The 17,524-nt window shown below is 63.6% G+C and overlaps 3 protein-coding genes across 3 annotated transcripts; all 3 read left to right on the forward strand.

Moving 5' to 3' along the window:
- Window positions 1-486: 486 nt before the first annotated feature.
- On the forward strand, window positions 487-2,362 carry SLC52A3 (solute carrier family 52 member 3). Its single transcript, XM_058036386.1, has 3 exons — window positions 487-1,514; window positions 1,901-2,024; window positions 2,150-2,362. Exons 1-3 carry the CDS (start codon window positions 487-489, stop codon window positions 2,360-2,362), a joined length of 1,365 nt encoding a protein of 454 aa, XP_057892369.1.
- A 3,754-nt stretch (window positions 2,363-6,116) lies between these two features.
- On the forward strand, window positions 6,117-11,105 carry SCRT2 (scratch family transcriptional repressor 2). The gene is made up of 2 exons (XM_058036252.1): window positions 6,117-6,290; window positions 8,406-11,105. The coding sequence occupies exons 1-2, from the start codon at window positions 6,167-6,169 to the stop codon at window positions 9,110-9,112; spliced, it is 831 nt and encodes a 276-aa protein (XP_057892235.1). The 5' UTR covers window positions 6,117-6,166; the 3' UTR covers window positions 9,113-11,105.
- On the forward strand, window positions 10,880-13,739 carry SRXN1 (sulfiredoxin 1). Its single transcript, XM_058036563.1, has 3 exons — window positions 10,880-10,956; window positions 12,606-13,086; window positions 13,229-13,739. Exons 1-3 carry the CDS (start codon window positions 10,880-10,882, stop codon window positions 13,430-13,432), a joined length of 762 nt encoding a protein of 253 aa, XP_057892546.1. The 3' UTR covers window positions 13,433-13,739.
- The last annotated feature ends 3,785 nt before the right edge of the window (window positions 13,740-17,524 follow it).

Below are 17,524 nucleotides of genomic sequence, written 5' to 3' on the forward strand. Positions count from 1 at the left end.
GGAGGTACGAGGCGTCCATTCCCTGCAGAGCAGCTGCCCAGGCCACTCAGCCCCCAGGTGAGAGCCCCTTTCCCCCTGCACCCGGCCGTGCCGAGCCCTCGCAGGCGGCACGGAGCTGCTACGTGAGCTGGCACAGGTTCAATGCCCTCCTGGGTGGCGCACCTGCTGCTGCCAAGCCCCAGTGCTCGGGGATGAGACCAGGTGAAGCTCATCAGGATCCACACCCAGGGCAGGAGGACACAGTGTCATCACTTCAATGGGGCAGAGGGGTCCACAGGGCCCGCAGAGGGCAAAGGGGGCTGGGCTGGGCTGTGTGCCCCACACCCCCACGGCACGTAGAGGGAAGCTGTTCTGCCAACGCAGGCAGCGGTCATGGGAGGACAGGGCCAGGATCTGAAAGGGTCAGATCTCTCCTCAGCACTCATCAAAGTCTCTCCCCACAGCACAGCAGCGTCACTCGCAGGCCCAGGCACCCAGCCCTGAGCCATGGCACTGCTCACCCACCTTCTGGCCTGTGCCTTCGGCATGGGCTCCTGGGTGGCCATCAACGGGCTGTGGGTGGAGGTGCCACTGCTGGTGACGGTGCTGCCGGAGCAGTGGTACCTCCCCTCCTACATCACCATCATCATCCAGATGGCCAACGTGGGACCACTCTTCGTCACCCTCATGAATCGCTTTCGGCCTGGCTTGCTGAAGGAGGTGGCTGTCATCTATGTGATCGTGTCCGTGGGTGTCATGGCCTGCTTGCTCCTGGCTTTCCTCTGGAACCACACGTCCATCATTGCTGGGACATCCCACAGCATCTCCTTCCTAATCCTTACCTTCTTCCTGGCCCTGGTGGACTGCACCTCCTCTGTCACCTTCCTGCCCTTCATGATGCAGCTGCAGCCCCAGTACACGAACACCTTCTTCATAGGTGAAGGGCTAAGTGGGCTGATCCCTTCTCTCATTGCCCTGGGCCAGGGCTCTGGTATCTCCACCTGCACCAATGTCAGCTACGAAGTCAACAGAACTACTGGCAACGAGACCGTGGAGAGCACCATCTTCCATCTGGAGACACACTACCTCCCACCCAACTTCTCCACCCTCATCTTTTTCCTGCTCATGACTGCGATGATGCTGACCTGCTTGCTGGCCTTCTTCTTCCTCACCCGGCAGCCCAAGGTGTGGGAGCTCTCCCAGCAGCACCTCTTTCCCAGCCATATTGTGCTGAGCTCATTTGACCAGATCCTTGATGAGGGAGCTGACTCGCACCTCAGCAGAGGCTGCTCATGCCCAAAGGATCCCAAGGGACCTGGGGACATCCTGCCGCAGAAGGTCTCCTACTCCCTAACCCAGCTCACCCTCATCTACCTCCTCATCGCCTGGGTGAGCGCCCTGACAAACGGGGTCCTGCCATCCGTGCAGTCCTACTCCTGCCTCCCCTACGGGCACACCACCTACCACCTGGCAGCCACGCTCAGCTCCATGGCCAACCCCCTGGCCTGCATCGTGGCCATGTTCCTGCCCAGCAGGTGAGTTGCAGGACCCTGGGGGTTGCAGCAGGGTGCACACCCTGCAGGGGCTTCTGCCCCAAGAGGGGCCCCTACTTTGCAAGGGTTGGGAGTGTAGGCTGGGAGAGGGCCTGTGGGGTGACCATGCCCTGGCATCACAGACACCTCAGGAAAGGAAGATGGAGCCTCTTTCCTTTCATGCATCTTCTCAGTGCTTATCTTTTATATCAAACTTCAAGAAATGGAGCTGCAGCATTTCTGTGTGGAGGATAAGTAGAAGCAGTATAAAGCTAATAGCTGCATCTATGTCTTTAACTGAGATACAAGGAGCCGGAATGTGCTGCATGTCTGTGCTGCTCACCAGGGAAAGGTAGTGCTCTCCAGTGACACTCACATGTCCCTTGCAGGTCCCTGACCCTGATGGTCCTCCTCACTATGGCAGGGACAGGCTTTGGTGCCTACAACATGGCCATTGCAGTGATGAGTCCCTGCCCGCTCCTCCAGCAGTCCCATTGGGGCGATGTCATCATCGTAAGTCACAGCGTCCCCCTCTCACTCAGGGAGGTCTTTGACACCACACCTGGACCTGACCTCACCATGGTGTCCCCACAGTGGGAAACCCCTGGCCCTGACCACTTTTCCACCTGTGCCACCAGGTCCTCTCCTGGGTGCTGTTCACGGGGACGCTCTCCTACATGAAGGTGATGGCCGGGGTGATCCTGCGGAGCCGCAGCCGCAGCGCGCTGGTGTGGTACGGGGTGCTGGAGCAGCTGGGCTCCCTCCTGGGGGCGCTGCTCATGTTCCCCCTTGTCAACGTCTATGGCCTTTTCAAATCTGCTGACTACTGCAACCTGCCGTGCCCAGCATGAGTGGGGTGGACGCTCCAAGACCGCTGCTCTTGCCAGCATGAGCTCCCAGAACCAGCAAGGCTGGCTGGCTGGGAAGCAGCGCTGGGACCAGGACGGCTGCAGACACAGTTCCCTGATGGACTCTGCCAGGGCGCAGCATCTCCAGGGCTTTGTTCCCAGCCGGGCCACGGGGTGTTCCCATCCTGTGAAAACAATAGAAGGTGTTTTGCTTTATTTTATTCAGCCCTCTGCCTCCCTGCTGCCTGCACCCCCCATGCTGAGGGGGCTGTCTGTGCCAGTGCACCCCACCTTGGTACCTCTCAACTGGGGCCATGCCCAGCCCCTTCCCCTGGGGGGTCTGGCACCGTTTGGCATCGTGCCCAAAAGCCCCCCTGGACTCTGTGGGTGGGCACAGCCCCAGCTGCACCGGTGGCGTTCCTGGCCCTGTGCTGTGGCAGCTGCCCCCAGACAGGGGGTTTGCAGCCAGCTGGGGGGACTGGGGACAAAGGCGGCCATGGGGAGGGGGATGGTGGGGCAACACGAAACATTCACAAGACCCCCAATAGCAGCTGGGGAAACTGAGGCACGGTGGGACTGAAGCAACGTGTGATATTTGCCACCCTCTGCTGTGTTCCCATCCCCATAGCCCTGTGCCCCCCTGCACCCCATTTCAGCCCCGCTGCACCTTGAGATGGGCAGAGCTGGAGGGGAGCCGCAGCAGAGCCTCGCACCGGAGCAGTGCAGGCAGGGTGCCCATGGCAGGGCTGGCACAGCACCGGTGCCAGGGCTGGCCCACCTGGTACCTCGCTGTGCCCCAGCCCTGCCAGCAGGGTGGCACTGGGACGTGGCGGGCACGGGAGGTCAGGGCAGCGCAGCCCCGGGCTGGGACAGCGCCCGTGCCCTGCACGCGCCTGCGCCCCTTCCCCGGGGCACGAGGCAGCCGGGCCTTTGTCCCCGGCCCTTTGTCTGGCATCTGCTCCCTGCGCCGGCGGCAGCACCACGGCACGGATTGGAGCCACCTCGGGGCTCCGGCTGCGACCCGGACGCCTCTGGGAGGAACGAGACTGGAATTCCTAATGGCCAGCAGCCCCCCAGGCTGGCACTGGGGGGGTCCTGCAGCTGAGGCAGCAGGGAGGGCAGGGGCGGGGGCTCTGCCTCCTGGCACTAGTGGGCATCCTCGGGCAGATCCTGGCTGACCCCGGAGCCCGTGTCCAGGATCCAAGGAGGATGGGGGAGCTGAGGACCAGTGGGAGATGTGGGGGCAGCACGGGGCAGCTTGTCTCATTCCAGTAGCAGGATATGTCCCTTGTGGGTAGACTGGGAGCTGGAGTAGGCACCTGACCTCTCTCCTCCTGCCCCTCAAGAGGATGATCCTGCCCTTGGGAGCCCCCAAAACCCCTCACCCACAGTACCCCCGCAGCCCCCTCCCTCTTGTCGGGGAAACAATTGCCTCCGATGGGAATTATTTCCATACAGCTGCTCAGGAAGGCACAAACCCGGTGGAGGAAGGCTGAGCCTTTCTTCTGGCGCTGCTCCCCCTCCCCACAGTGGCGGGGGCAGGTTTGGGGGGGCCCAGGCGCTGCCGTCAGCGCTATCAGCTCGGCAGGGCTGGCTGCGGTTATTACCATACATTATCGCAGTCCCCTGCCTCCGAAAGGAGCCGGGGCTGCTCCCCCCTCCCAGCCCTCCCTCCTCCTGCCTTTTACACTTAATTACCTCCCTTATTACACCGCAGCCTGGAGAGAGACAAAATCCCAGGGCAGCGGGCAGGCAGGCAGCAGGCAGCGGGCGGGCAGCGGGCGGGCAGCGGGCAGGCAGGCCCAACTAGGGCGTAAGTAATGCCCGTTCTGCAAGCGTGCCTTCCAGGAGAGAGCAGGCACACGCACGGATAGATAAATCAGGGAGCAGGGAGAGGCCGGGAGCCCGGGCTGTGTGCGGGGGACGCCGCGAGCAGCCCGGCAGGCAGGCGATGTCCCCTCGGGGCCGCAGCCCTGCGGGAGAGGTGACCTTGAACTTGGCAGAGCCTTGACGTCAGGGCAGCGCTGCAGGGACAGATGGGACTCGTGGTGCTGCCGGCAGTCCCTGGCCAAGGGCAGCGGGAGCAAGGGGAGAGATCCCAGCCCACGTGGGGAGCAGCCCTGGGATCCTGTGGGATGTATGGGGTGCTGTGGATATGGGATGCTTTGGGATGGGGGGTGCTGTGAGCTATGGGATGCACTCAGCTGTGGAATGCTGTCAGATGCTGTAGGATGCTGTGGGATATCAGATGCTGTAGGATACTGTGGGATATCAGATGCTGTGGGATGCTGTGGTCTGTGGGATGCTCTAGGATGTGGGCTGTGAGGTGCCCTGGGCTACAGGATCCTGTGGGATGCTGTGGGATGCCCTGGGCTGTGCAGTACCACACAAAGCAGTGAGCAGGGGCACTGCGATGCAGACTCCAGATGTGGCTCTAGGCACAACTGAAGGAGCAGACATGGCTGTGAGCAGGCAGGCCCGTGGTGCTGCCTGTGAGGATGCTGCTTTTGATCCCCAAACCCAGTGCCACATCCCTGGCCAAAGGGGCTGGTGTGCCCAGGGCTGCCCCGTGCCAGCCATGCCAGCACTCTGCCTGCGGTGACAGCAGAGGGACCATCCTTATTAAGTGCTGCAACACTCTGGGCATTGCACAAGGCTCAGAGAGAGCACAGCCAGCTGCCTGCCAGGTCCCCGTGTCACCCACTGTCCCTCAGATGGCACAAGTCGGCCTTCAGCTGGCACCACTGCAGGAGAGGCAGCCCCGGAGCAGCAGCTGCCTGCAGCGGAGCGCAGAGAGGAGGGGGAGCGCGAGTGGGGGCTCCAGTGAGACGAGGGGGGAGCAGGAGTGGGGGCTCTGGCCGGGAACAATGAACTGCCACGAGCCCGGCTATTGTTGTGGCTGCGAAGGTCACGGTGCTTCCTGGGGACTGGGACTGGGACAGGGACAGGGGAAGGGGAGAGAAGGTGGGAAAAGAGGGATGGGAAAAGCGAACAGGGATGGGGACAAGAGAGAGGTGGGACAGAGATGAGAGCAGGGAAGAGGGGAAAGGGTTGAGGACAGAGAAGAAGGTACAGGGGAAAGAGAAGGGAAAGAGAAAGGGGTCAGTGGAAAGGGTCTGTGGACAGAGATGAGAGCAGGGAAGATGGATGGGAATGGGAACCGGGAACAGGGAGCAAGGACAAGGAAAGGAGAAAGGGACAAGAAGCAGGAACAGGGACAGGGATGGAGACAAGACAAGGGACAGGGGACAGGAATGGGGCAGGGGACAGGGATGGGGATGAGGACTCCCGCCCGGCAGACCCGTCCTTCCCTGGCCCCGGGGACTGACGGCAGGGAGACAAAGGCGGTGGGAGGCAGAGGCATGTGCCCCCCCCCTCCCGTCTCCCCCGTCCCCCTGTGTCCCCATTGTCCGTGGTTGGGGGTGGGGGGAGGAACCAGGGGGAGGGACCAGGGACCCCACAGTGCCGTGATGCCAGGGGCACCCCGCGCTACCGGCGGCTCGGGGGGCTCTGGGGGGGCTCCGGGCGCGGCCGGGCGAAGCGGCCCCCTCCCCCCCCCGACCGCCTGCCTTCCTCCTCCTCCTCCTCCTCCCCCCTCTTCCCCACCTCCTTCTCTTCCTCCTCCTCCTCCTCCTCCTCGCCGCCCTGCCGCCTCCCCGCCCCTCGCACTCGCCTCCCCGCGCCTCTCCGTGCGCACCGCCGGGGCCGAGCGCCGGGGCCGGGGCGGGGGGGGGCCGGCGCCGGTGCGGGGGCCGGGGCCGGTGGCGGTGCCGGTACCGGAGGTGTCCAGCGCTGCCCGGCCCCGCCATGCCCCGCTCCTTCCTGGTGAAGAAGCTGAAAGCGGAGGCGTTCCCGGCCGCCGGGGCCCCTGCGCCCCCCTACGCCCCCCTGGAGCCCCCCTACACGCTGCCCGGCCCCGCCGCCGGCGATGGTGAGTGCGGGGCCGGGGGTCCGGAGGGGCCCCCCCGCCTCTATTGTCTGTGCGCCCGGCGGGGCACCGGGAGCGGGACACGGGGGGACGCGGGGCAGGACGGGGAGGGGTCCCCGCGTTGTGTCCCGCGGGCGGGCGAGGGGTGCGGGCTGGGGTGTGTCATCCCTCGCTGTCGCCTTGTCCCCGGGGCCACCGGCCGCTGCCGAAGTTGGTCCTTGGGGAAACATCCCCTGCGTGACAGCATCAGCCCCGTGGGCAGCCCCGAGTGCCCCCCGCCCGTGGGACACCGGGGTGGGCTCCTTCCCACGGCAAGTTGGGGGGGTGAGGAGCAAGCGGTCTGCGGGGGCGGCGGGGGGCGGCGGGGGGCGGCAGCCTCGCCGTGCCGGAGGTTTCATTGTTCGCAGCGGTGCCCCGAGCCCCCCTGGGAGCGCGGGGGGGCCGGCGCCGTCCGGGACACGGGGAGCGGGGGGGAGACTGGGGGGGACCCCAGCAGCGGGAGGGGTGCAAAAGGCTGGACTTGGGGTGCCCGTGGTCCTTGGAATCCCGTCCTCCTGCGGGGGAACGCTGGGGTGGGCTCGGAGTTCCCCGGGCTTGGCACAGCCCCACAACGGGGCAGCCCAGACAGAGGGGCTGGCCGTGGGTCGGGGGCTCTGTTGCATTGGATGAGGGGTCCTGGCTGCTCGTGGGTTGGGAAACGGAGCAGGATGCGGGAATGGGCCTGATCCATGCACAAGCTAACAGTGCCCAGCCGCTGCGGCGCTTGTCCCCCCTTTTCTAGTGCTCCCCGGCCCTTGGGGGGCATTCCCTGCCAGGCACCGGGGTACCAAGCCTGTCTGGTCTGGGGGTCCTCTGCTCCCCCCATCAGCCAGGAGCCGGTGGGGGAGGGATGTGCTGCAGCTGGGCAGAAGCTGCCGACGCTGCTCTCCTGGAAATAACCTTGCTGCATGCTCGGAGGCAGCGTGAGAAATTGCTGAGCAGAGCGCTTTCTGCACAGCCCGCGCTGTCAGCACGGCGCGGGGGACGGGGGGGCCCGGCTCTGCCTCTGCCCCACAGCCCCCTCCCCACAATGGGCACCCCTGGCCACCCCGGGACAAACGGCAGCACTGCTTGCCAAGGGGTCCGTGGGTGCTGCCAGGGGCTGTGTGGATTTAGGGGATGCTCAGCTGCAGCTGTGGTGGCATGTCCCTGTGCCCCACGGTGTGCATGGGTCAGCCCAGCTGTGCAGACCCCAGGCTCCCAATAGCCCCTCTGCCACTATCAGTGGGGATGAGCCCTCTGAAGCAGCTTGCAAGGACCAGTGTGCACAAGGCAGGGGAATGCTGGGACCAGTTTGGGGGATGCCAGTACATCCCCAGGACTGCTGGCCTGGTGGGAAGGGGGGCTGCACTGCTGCTCCTGCTGTGACCTTTGTGTGACAGCTCAGAGGGACCGGGATGCCAGCGCAGTGCCCGCTCTGACATAGGCTGAGAGACCCACATACGGAGCAAGTCATGAGCTGACTTGCACCAATGTCACATGCGTGTGACGCCAGTGGAGTGGTACCCGAGCCTGGCTCCACATCTGGGGTGCTGTGTGTCGCTCAGTTTGGCAGGAGGCCAGGGACCCGGTGCTGCTGCCCTCCTGGTGCTGTCCCATCTGCAAGGAATAGGCCCTGTGGGGACAGCAGAGAGGTGGGGGGCTTTCCCAGCCCCTTTGCTGAGGAGGGGGAACCTGGAGCAGCCTCATCCCCCTCATCCCGGCTGCCCACCGAGCGTAGCTCATTACCGGCCCCGGTGAACAATGAGCTCCCGGCACCGACAGCTGTCTGGCAGCTAATAGCCCCTGGGGGCTGCCCGCAGCCCGGGCAGGCGCAGCTGGACCATCCGCAGCTCCATCCCCAGTTCCCATCTCAGGCAGCCCTGCGGGATGGGACCCATCCTGCTGACAGATGCAGGCAGGAGCCAGGGCAGGACAATGCAGCTCTGGTGCTCAGTGGCTCAGCACGGACAGGAACCAGTTTGTGGGGGGACAACCCTGGTTCTGCACCTTCTATGGGAAATTTTAGCTTGTGACTTTTTCCTGTCCCTGGTGTGGCTGCTCTGCAGGGACAGTGACCCCACCGTGTTGTCCCCACAGGGTACCTCCAGCACTGCCTGGCGCCAGCCGGCTATGACACTGACAAGAAGCAAGGCCTGCCACCACCGCCAGCAGACCCGGCCTACGCACCCGGCCACGAGGAGTACAGCGACCCCGAGAGCCCCCAGTCCAGCTTTTCCGCCCGCTACTTCAACGGGGAGGCGGCAGTGACAGACAGCTATTCCATGGATGCCTTCTTCATCACGGACGGGCGCTCGCGCCGGCGCAGCGAGAGCCAGCGCCGTGGCAGCCACCGCCACTCCTGCCCCGAGTGCGGCAAGACCTACGCCACCTCCTCCAACCTGAGCCGGCACAAGCAGACCCACCGCAGCCTGGACAGCAAGATGGCGAGGAAATGTCCCACCTGCGGCAAAGCCTACGTCTCCATGCCCGCCCTGGCCATGCACGTCCTCACCCACAACCTCAAGCACAAGTGCGACGTGTGCGGCAAAGCCTTCAGCCGGCCCTGGCTGCTGCAGGGCCACATGCGCTCGCACACCGGCGAGAAGCCCTTCGGCTGCTCGCACTGCGGCAAAGCCTTCGCCGACCGCTCCAACCTGCGCGCCCACATGCAGACCCACTCCGCCTTCAAGCACTACAAGTGCAAGCAGTGCGAGAAGACCTTCGCCCTCAAGTCGTACCTCAACAAGCACTACGAGTCCGCCTGCTTCAAGGGCTCCGAACACAGCTGTGCAATAGGGAATTAGCCCCCCGAGCCCTGTGGCACATCCCCTTTCCCAACCTCATCCTCCTATCCAACCCCCATCCCCGCTCCCATCTCATCCCGTGCCCATCCCTATTCCCCTATGCAACCCATCCTGTCCCCATCCTGATCCCAGTCCCTGTGCCAGCACTCCTGCAGCTGCAGCCAGCTGGTTTGTTGCTGTGCTCAGTCTGGAGGACACATCCCCACAGACTCACTCCCCATCTGCTCCCTGGGAAGGGGGTCCCCCCCACATTGGGACCCAGCTCCTTTCCCCTGGGTCCCAGAGCCCCCCCGCAGCCAGGCAGGTCTCTCTGCGGGGGACTCACCTGGGGACCTCTTCCCGACCCAGGAGAGACTTTCCTCCCCTAGCTTGTGACTTTCACCTCTATTTATTTAATTTATTACTATTATTTATTTAGAGCTGCTGCTTCTCTCCCCGGGGGATCCTGGGGGAGAAAAGACACTTTTCTGCTCCCCGCTAGGAGCAAACCCTCTCCTTGACCCTAATCTTGATGAGACCACGGGCTGGTGTTCCTGCCAGCTCAGCAGGACTGATGGCCACTGAGGCTGACAGAGGGCAGGGCTGCCAGTCACCTTGAAGCCCCGGGTCCCTACAGCCCACCACAGAGGGCACCCGGCTGCCCCTCTGCCCCGCGGCACAGCGTTCACCCTGGCACTGCAAATCCGCAGCCCTGGAGTCAGGGGAAGAGCCAAGGGAGGAGCCAGGGCTTCCAGCAGAGATCCACAGGACACGACCTCCGTTGGCTCCCGGCTCCCAGCTCCCAGCTTGGCCAGGCACAACTGGCCCCTGCCACGGTGATGGGGAATAGCCCCCCCAGGCAGGTGCAGCCCCCTCACCATGCAAAGGGCTGGGCTGGCAGCTGGGCTGGAGACCCAGCCCTGGGCAGGTAGTACCCAAACTCCCAACCACCCCCCATGTGTCCCCAGCCCCTTCTCCAGCCGGCTCCCGGCTCCCTCGCCATTGCCCCCCACCTGCACTCAGGAGGAGGGGGTCAGAGTAGCTGTAAAGTTTGGGTGAGTCTATTTAAATGTTCTTATTTATATTATTTATAACTTATGCTTTTCACTATTTATTTGTCAAGACTGGCCGGGCCATGCCAGCGCTGGCTCGCAGGAGGTGGCAGAGCTGCAGCAGAACTGCCGTGCCCAGGACACAGCCACGGTGACACGGACGGGGACAGGACCCCCAGAGCGGCGGGCACGGAGGCAGGAGGGCGCAAGCTGGCCCGGCAACTCAGGCTGCATGTCCTGCAAGCCACCCACAAAGGCAAAGCCCTTCTCTTTTGTCTTCCTTGCTTCCACGGGCTCCTGCTTTGCTCCGTGCCCCGCGCCAGCCCAGCGGGGACACACCAGCCACTCTATGCAACCTCCCGGCGGAGCGCCCCCGCCCCGGAGCAAGCTCCGCGCACGGCATCCCGGAGCGGGGCCCGACCCACGCCTCCGCTTCCTACCTCGGGCCGCGAGTTGCCACAGCCCCATCGGCCCGTGGCGGTCCCCAACACTCGGGGACTCAGCCCGGCACCCGCGGGGCCGCACTCGCGCACCCCCACACCGTCTTCCTGCGCCGTCTTCCTCCCTTGCACCGTCTTCCTCCCGCTGCCTCGGTGCCTGTGTTGGTCACGGGTTGAGTGGGGATGTCCCTGTCATGGTCCTCTCGCTGCCATGGCACGGTGACCACACATCCGCACCCCACGGAGGGGATGAGCATCGCCCTGGCCACGCAGGCACCCGCCGGGTTTTGCCCGCGATGCCGGCGCCGTTCCGCGGGGCGCGGTGTGCTGAGGCCGGCAGGCTCGGAGCGCTGCGCTGCTGCCCCTCTCTCCTGTAAATAGCAGATACTACAGCAATAATTTTCCGTGCATGATAGATTTTTTCTGCCAGGTTTTGTACTCGCCAGCCCCAGTATGACAAGTCTACTGAGATCCGGCCACCCGCAGTATTACTTGTAATGCAATTCAGGGATATAAAAGGGATTTCTGCCACTAACCATGTGTCTTGTGGGATTTGTGTCGGCGGTGGCGGGTGGTGGCACGCGAGCTGCCACCCTGCCCATCGACGGTGCCCTGTGCCCAGTCCTGGGCTGGGGCATCCTGGACAGAACTGCCCCAAATAGAGGGGTGATGTCCTGGCAGAGCATTCCACGGTGCCCACATGGCCCTGCCAGCCCCTCAGCCGGTGGGCAGCAGCCAGACAGCCCCTGCTGTGACAAGGAGGGGTTGCGGTGCCACCCTGCTGGTGAGAGCGGCGGGGCGCTGACCTGGAAGTAAATCCCGTGTGAAATCCCGGCAGCGGCGCGGAGCCCGGCGGGCAGCCCGGGAAGGGCGCCGGTGATGCTCACACACCCCGGACGGGGAGGATTCTGTGAGCACATTTTATTTGAACTCGCCAGTGATGACAACCCCGCAGAGCCCCCGCTCGCAGGGGCAGACTGGCATTCCTGCTCCCCACCCCTCTCTCCTCATCCTTTCCCAGATGTGGGTGCCAGTGGAGAAAGGCAAATTATTTCTAGCATGCAGCTTGTCAGCACAGACCTAGCTGAGCCCCGGGCTCCCAGTGACATCAGTGCAATCCTTCACCCACAAAGTCATTGCCAGGTTCACCTTGCAAGAAACTAATTCCAGAGCCTCACAAAACCATCCCTGCCCATCATCTGCACGCTTCTGAGTCAGCTCTGGGGCTGAGGACCCTCCATGCCACCAGGGAGCCAGGGTGAGGGCACTGGGAGCAGCCATCCCCTGTCATCGTGTCCCTGCTGTGGATTCAGGGTGTCCCCTGCAGCAGCCAGAGGGGTGGGAGACCCTGATCCTCCCGAGAGCCTCTCCCCGTTTGGAGCACTGGTCTGAAGAAATGACCTAGAAAGACTCAGTGTGCTGGTGTTCACAGGGGTCTGAGGATGAGGGAAGAGACAAGGATCTGACTTTTCAGAAGGCTTGATTCATTATTTTAATATATTATATTAAAACTATACTAAAAGAACAGAAGAAAGGATTTAATCAGAAGGCTAGCTAGGAATAGAAAAAGAAAGAATGATAACACAGGGTTGTGTTTTGGACAGAGAGTCCAAGCTGGCTCACCGTGATTGGCCATTAATTATAAACAACTCTATGAGACCAATCACAGATGCACCTGCTGCATTCCACAGCAGCAGATAATCATTGTTTACATTTTGTTCCTGAGGCCTCTCAGCTTCTCAGGAGGAAAAATCCTAAGGAAAGGATTTTTCAGAAAATATCATGGCTACAGACTCAGGGCTGAAGTTCTTCCATGCCTGCCCAGCTGTGGAGCATCCCAGCATCACCGCTCAGCTCTGCAGTTATTTCATGCCTCATCTTCCTTGCTGGGGACACCATAGGTGTCAGCGCAGCAGGGAGGGGGCTCTGGGTTGGGGACGTGTTCCTGGTACAGCCAGGCAGGTGGGGGGCACATCCCAGCTCTCAGCTGCAGGATGATCCTCAGTGCCCCGGCCCGGCCAGGCGGGACCCTCAGGGGGCAGGACAGGGACCCCCAGCACACCGGGGGGGGCTCAGCTGCCGCATGCCCATGGGTGTCCCAGGGGAGGGAGGAGCCGAGGGCAGCCCTGGCCGCGGGCTCTCCGGAGCAGGCAGCGGGCCAGCCGGCTCTGGCACCCGGCCCGGAACTCTGTCCTGCCCCTTCACTGTGACTCTGCAAAACACCGGGGCGGAGGCCGTGACGATGACGATGGCCGGGCAAGGAGGAAGTAGAGGGGTACGGCTGGGCGCTGCACTGCTCGGGGCAGAGCGCAGGGCTCGGCTGAGCACGACGGAGGAAAGCCAAGGCCGGCCGGCAGCCACAGCCATGGCAGAGGCCGAGGACAGCAGCATCCACACCCAGCACATCTCGGCCGTGCACAACGTGCCCATGCGGGTCCTCATCCGGCCCATCCCGTCAGAGCTGGAGCCGGGAAAGGTGCAGAGCCTGATGGAGACCCTGCAGGTGAGCACAGCCCCTCCTGCACCCGTTCAGAGGGCGCTGCTGGGGAGCTGTCGGCACCCAAGCCCTGGCACAGTCGGGGGGTGTCAGGGCGGGATGGGGGTGCCGGGGTGTGTTGCTCTTGGATGTCTCTTCCCCTTCCCAGGAGGATCCCGAGCGGGTGCCCCCCATCGACGTGCTCTGGATCAAAGGCAGTGAGGGCGGCGATTACTTCTACTCCTTCGGGGGCTGCCACCGCTATGCTGCCCACCAGGCACTCCGCCGGGAGACCATCCCCGCCAAGATCATCCCCTCCACCCTCAGCGACCTCCGTACCTACCTCGGCTCCTCCACGCCTCACCTGCGCTAGCCCAGCACCCCGAGGATGCCCAGCAGCCCCTTCTATCCCTGTTGGTTCCGAGCCGTGAGCCCTTTATGAGGATGTGGTCGGCGTCCCCAGCCCTGGGGAGTCACCATGGTCCCTCCAGCCGGGATGGGTCAGGGTTCCCCAGACTCGGAGGGTCCCCGGTCCCGGCAGCCGGGATGGGTCGGGCTCTCGCCGGTACCGGGAGGCGCCCGGCGGGGCCGGCAGGTGGCGCTGTTGCGCCGCGCTGCGCCGCCCGGAGCCACCGCGCGAACCGGGACGGGACGAACCGGGACGGGACGAACCGGGACGGGATGGACTGGTTTGGGCGGGATAAACGGGAGCACGGCGCAATCGGGAATAGCTGAACCATGATGGAACAGGCTAAACCGGGGCACGGCTCAACCGGGAATAGTGAACCGGGATGGAATGGGTTTAACCGGGGCATGGCTCAAGCGGGAATGGCGGAACCGGAGCACACTGGAACTGGGACGAGTCACAGCTCATTCGGGGCACAGCTGAACCGGGAAGGGGTACAGGCGAACTGGGACACGACAGAATCAGGACACAGGGAAGAGACCTGGCATGGCCAGTGCCCAGCCCTCCCTCAGTGACTCTGGGCTCACCAGTGTCCCAGTCTCCATGGGGGACATCTCCAAAATCCTGTGGTGGGGACAGCCGCTGCTGCACCTGGAATAAAGATTATCAAAACTTCCGCAGCTCCTTGGTGTGGTGCTAGAGGGTGCTGGGGTTGGGAGCAGGGATGCAGTGGCCCAACATAGCACAGCATGGTGGCCTGGCACCTGTGGGCACAGAGTACAAGGACAGAGGCCTTGCAAGGGGATGAATAATCTGTGAGGGGATGGATGCTGGGCTGGGGGATGGATGCTGTGACAGGACAATGTTCTGCCATGGAGCTGAATTCAGGGTCAGCTCTGGCCCAGCTGTGGGGACTCATGTGGTCCTGCCATGCAAGCACCACGTCCTCACCCCACGTGCAGCCTGGAAAAACGCCTCGAGCATCCCCTGGGCATCCCAGCATCCCTCTTCAGTCGAGAGCCTCCATCCAGGGAGGGGAAAGGCCACTGACTCACTCAGCACGCCGTGAGTCAGCAGAAGGATGGGAACTGCGGCCGGACGCTTCTGCCCCATCAGCCACGCTCCTTCCTGAAGGGATCCAGTTCCCCTAGGGATGGCAGAGGAGGGCACGGCTGATTCCTCTGCATGGCAGGAGCTGCCAGTTCTGGCATGGGACAGGGCACAATTTCCCGCTGCGTCCACGTTTCCCGCTGGGGAGGAGGAGCAGGGTGGGCTGGGGGCGCTGGGCGAGGGGAAGGGCCGGGAGGGAGATTCCAGAGCTGCATGTGCCGCATGAAGGCAGCTGTGTGCCGGGAGGAAGCCCTGCAAGCACTCACCGAGAGCAGCCCTGGCCCGCGGCTCCCTGATGGGCCATAAATTTCTCCTCAGAATTGTGGCGTGCTAAAAAGTTTCCTCTTGTTAGAGAGCCGGGGGGGAAGGGGGGGGAGGCAGGAGGTAGCAGCTCCTGCGGCAGCTCCTGGGGCAATGTGGGCATTTCCAGAGGGCTCCCAAATGGAAGTCCCATGGCAGGGACTGATGTCTGCCCATATCCTGTGTGCCCCCACTGCTGGGCATCTCACATGAGAGCTGTTTGCCCCACTCTCCCAGGCTTGTGCCCCTCATCCCTTGGATAAGAGGCAGCTCAGCAGAACTGGGAATTCCAAAGTGGGAATGAACTGAGGCTGCCCAGATCCTGCAGCTCGTTTTCCTGCAAGCCATGGAGGCTTCTTCCCTCTGAGAAGCCTGCTGCAGGATCTGCTTTTCCAGCTTGCCATCCCCTGCACACAGTGCCAAAGGTCCGTGCCAGTCCCAGGGTGTCCTGACATCCCTCCCAGAGCTCCCTGGCACCAGAACTGTGTCTGAGGTGCTGTGTGAGCACCTCCAGGGCTGACTGCTGCATCCATGGGGCTGGCATGGCGTGGGCAGGGGCTGCTGGTGCCACAAGCCCCTGGCTGGCACAGGAACGGGTCTCTGCATTGCCTCCATCTATCCGTGCTCCACCTGTCCCCCTTCCCTCTGCCTGACCCGCGGGGTCTCAGGTGTCGCCGGCTGACAGCCGACCCGGCTGCCTCCAATCCATTCGTTCCAGGGCAGGAACAAAGGAGCTTTGTGGGCTCCCCCCAGCCCGGGCTGAGTGGGGAGGGGTCCCAGCTCCGGAACTGGGACAGACTTCCCCGCGCGACAGGCGTGTAATGCCTTCCAGACCAGCAGCCCCAGCCCTCAGGTACAGCCCGGGGGCAGGGGGGGCTGGTGCTTCCCACACTGCCTGGGGACCCACCAGGTCACTCTGACACAGCCCCAATCCAGGAAAATGGGGGAACTCTCCTGTTCCCCAAATGTTCCACAGTGCCCAGTCCCCATGGCACTCACTGCTGCTCCCCACCCAGGGGGCCCCGGGGGCTCCCCGATTTGCCATCTCTGGTCTGCCAGTGTTGGGGAGCAGGGATAGACTCCCCTGGGATGAGACCTGGGCTCAGCTGGACTCGGATGCTGTGTGTGCCCAGCTGGACAGGATTGTGCATTTGGGATCGGGCAGCTCCCAGGCCTGTGGCCTCACTGGCCTGAGCACCCTGAAACTGGAGAGCCACAGGCAGAGGGGGCAGTCCTGGACACCCCCCAGAGCCAAGGTATGGTCAGGGGCTGTGGATTCAGGGCACTGGGTGGGATGAGATGGGGCAGGATGGTGTGGATGGGTTGTGGTGGGATAGGAGGGGACATGACAGGACAGGGTGGGATGGGGTGGGGTGGGGTGGAGTTGAATGGATCAGTCCAGCACTGCTCCACCAGGGCTCAGCAGGGTCAGGCCCAGTGTCCTGGTGGCCACATGTTCCAGCTCTGCCCTGGGTCTGGAATCCATTTGCCTCGCTGGCCGTGGTGTTTTCCCAGCAGGGCTGGAGCGTTCCCGCGGGGCCGGGGGCAGCCCTGGCCCCTGCCCCATCTGCTCCCTGTTTATTTTCTTACACTTAAGTATCACCTCCAAGATAAACACTCCCTGGTGTGGGGGGCAGGGGCATTTCCCTGGCAGCAGAGGCAGAACCCAGCCCTCAGAGTGCCCAGCACCCTGACCCCACGATGCCCAGCAAGCAGGAGATGCCTGGCTGGATGGAGTCAGGGCTGCAGCCCCGTGCTCAGGCCATGTCCCCTCCAGGCTCTGTGTCCCATGCAGGGTCCCGTGAATGCCTGAGCCACTGCCTGGTGCTGCTCTCTGCCCGGGGGTTGGTTAGTTGGCTGGGTCAGCTGTGGTGCCAAACCACAGCGTGTCCTGGCAGAAGGTTTGTGATGCCTCAGCTGCACCTCGCACTGCCCAGCTGAGTCAGGGCCCAGGCCACAGTGCTGGGGAACTGGGGGGGCCCGGGCACAAGGACTCATGGCCTGTACCAGATGCCTGCCAGGCAGCACAGGAAAACCTGGCTGCTGCCACACGTCCTCCTGCCCCACAGCCACAGTCTGCACAGCATTCCCTGCTTCCCATGGCTCCCGCTGCTCTCCCAGCCAGGCATGACAGCTCCTGTCCATCCATCCTTCTGCCTGCAGCATCTGGTCACACGTACACACGTCTGTGCCAGCACGGAGGTGTCACTGCAGCAGGAGGTGGTGGCATTTGGGGTTTATGTGGCACCCACAGGCACACAGCCATGTGCAACTGCACAAACACGTGCACACAGCCCCATGCTCACACATATCCCTGTGCACACGTCCATGCATGCTGGGATGCACAGATGTGTGCAGCTGCACACCCCCACACACACTCATGGGCACACACTCGTGCTGTCCCCACCCCACACTGAGCCATCTCCTGTCTGCTGCTCCTTCCCTGCCTGTGCCCTGCTATGTTCCACGGGCCACCAGCACCCCACACATGGCCATGCCCCCCAGAAAAGCCCTGGGGCAGTTTGGCTGGGCGTGGGGACTGGGTGACCCCCCCAGGCTGTCCCTGCCAGCTGGTGGCCATGTGTGGGACGTGCAGCTGAGTACACAGCCCCTGCCATCCGTCTTAGCACCTGTCAGGGCCAGGGGCTG

This window comes from Melospiza georgiana, chromosome 17 (assembly GCF_028018845.1).
Source record: "Melospiza georgiana isolate bMelGeo1 chromosome 17, bMelGeo1.pri, whole genome shotgun sequence".
NCBI lineage: Eukaryota > Metazoa > Chordata > Aves > Passeriformes > Passerellidae > Melospiza > Melospiza georgiana.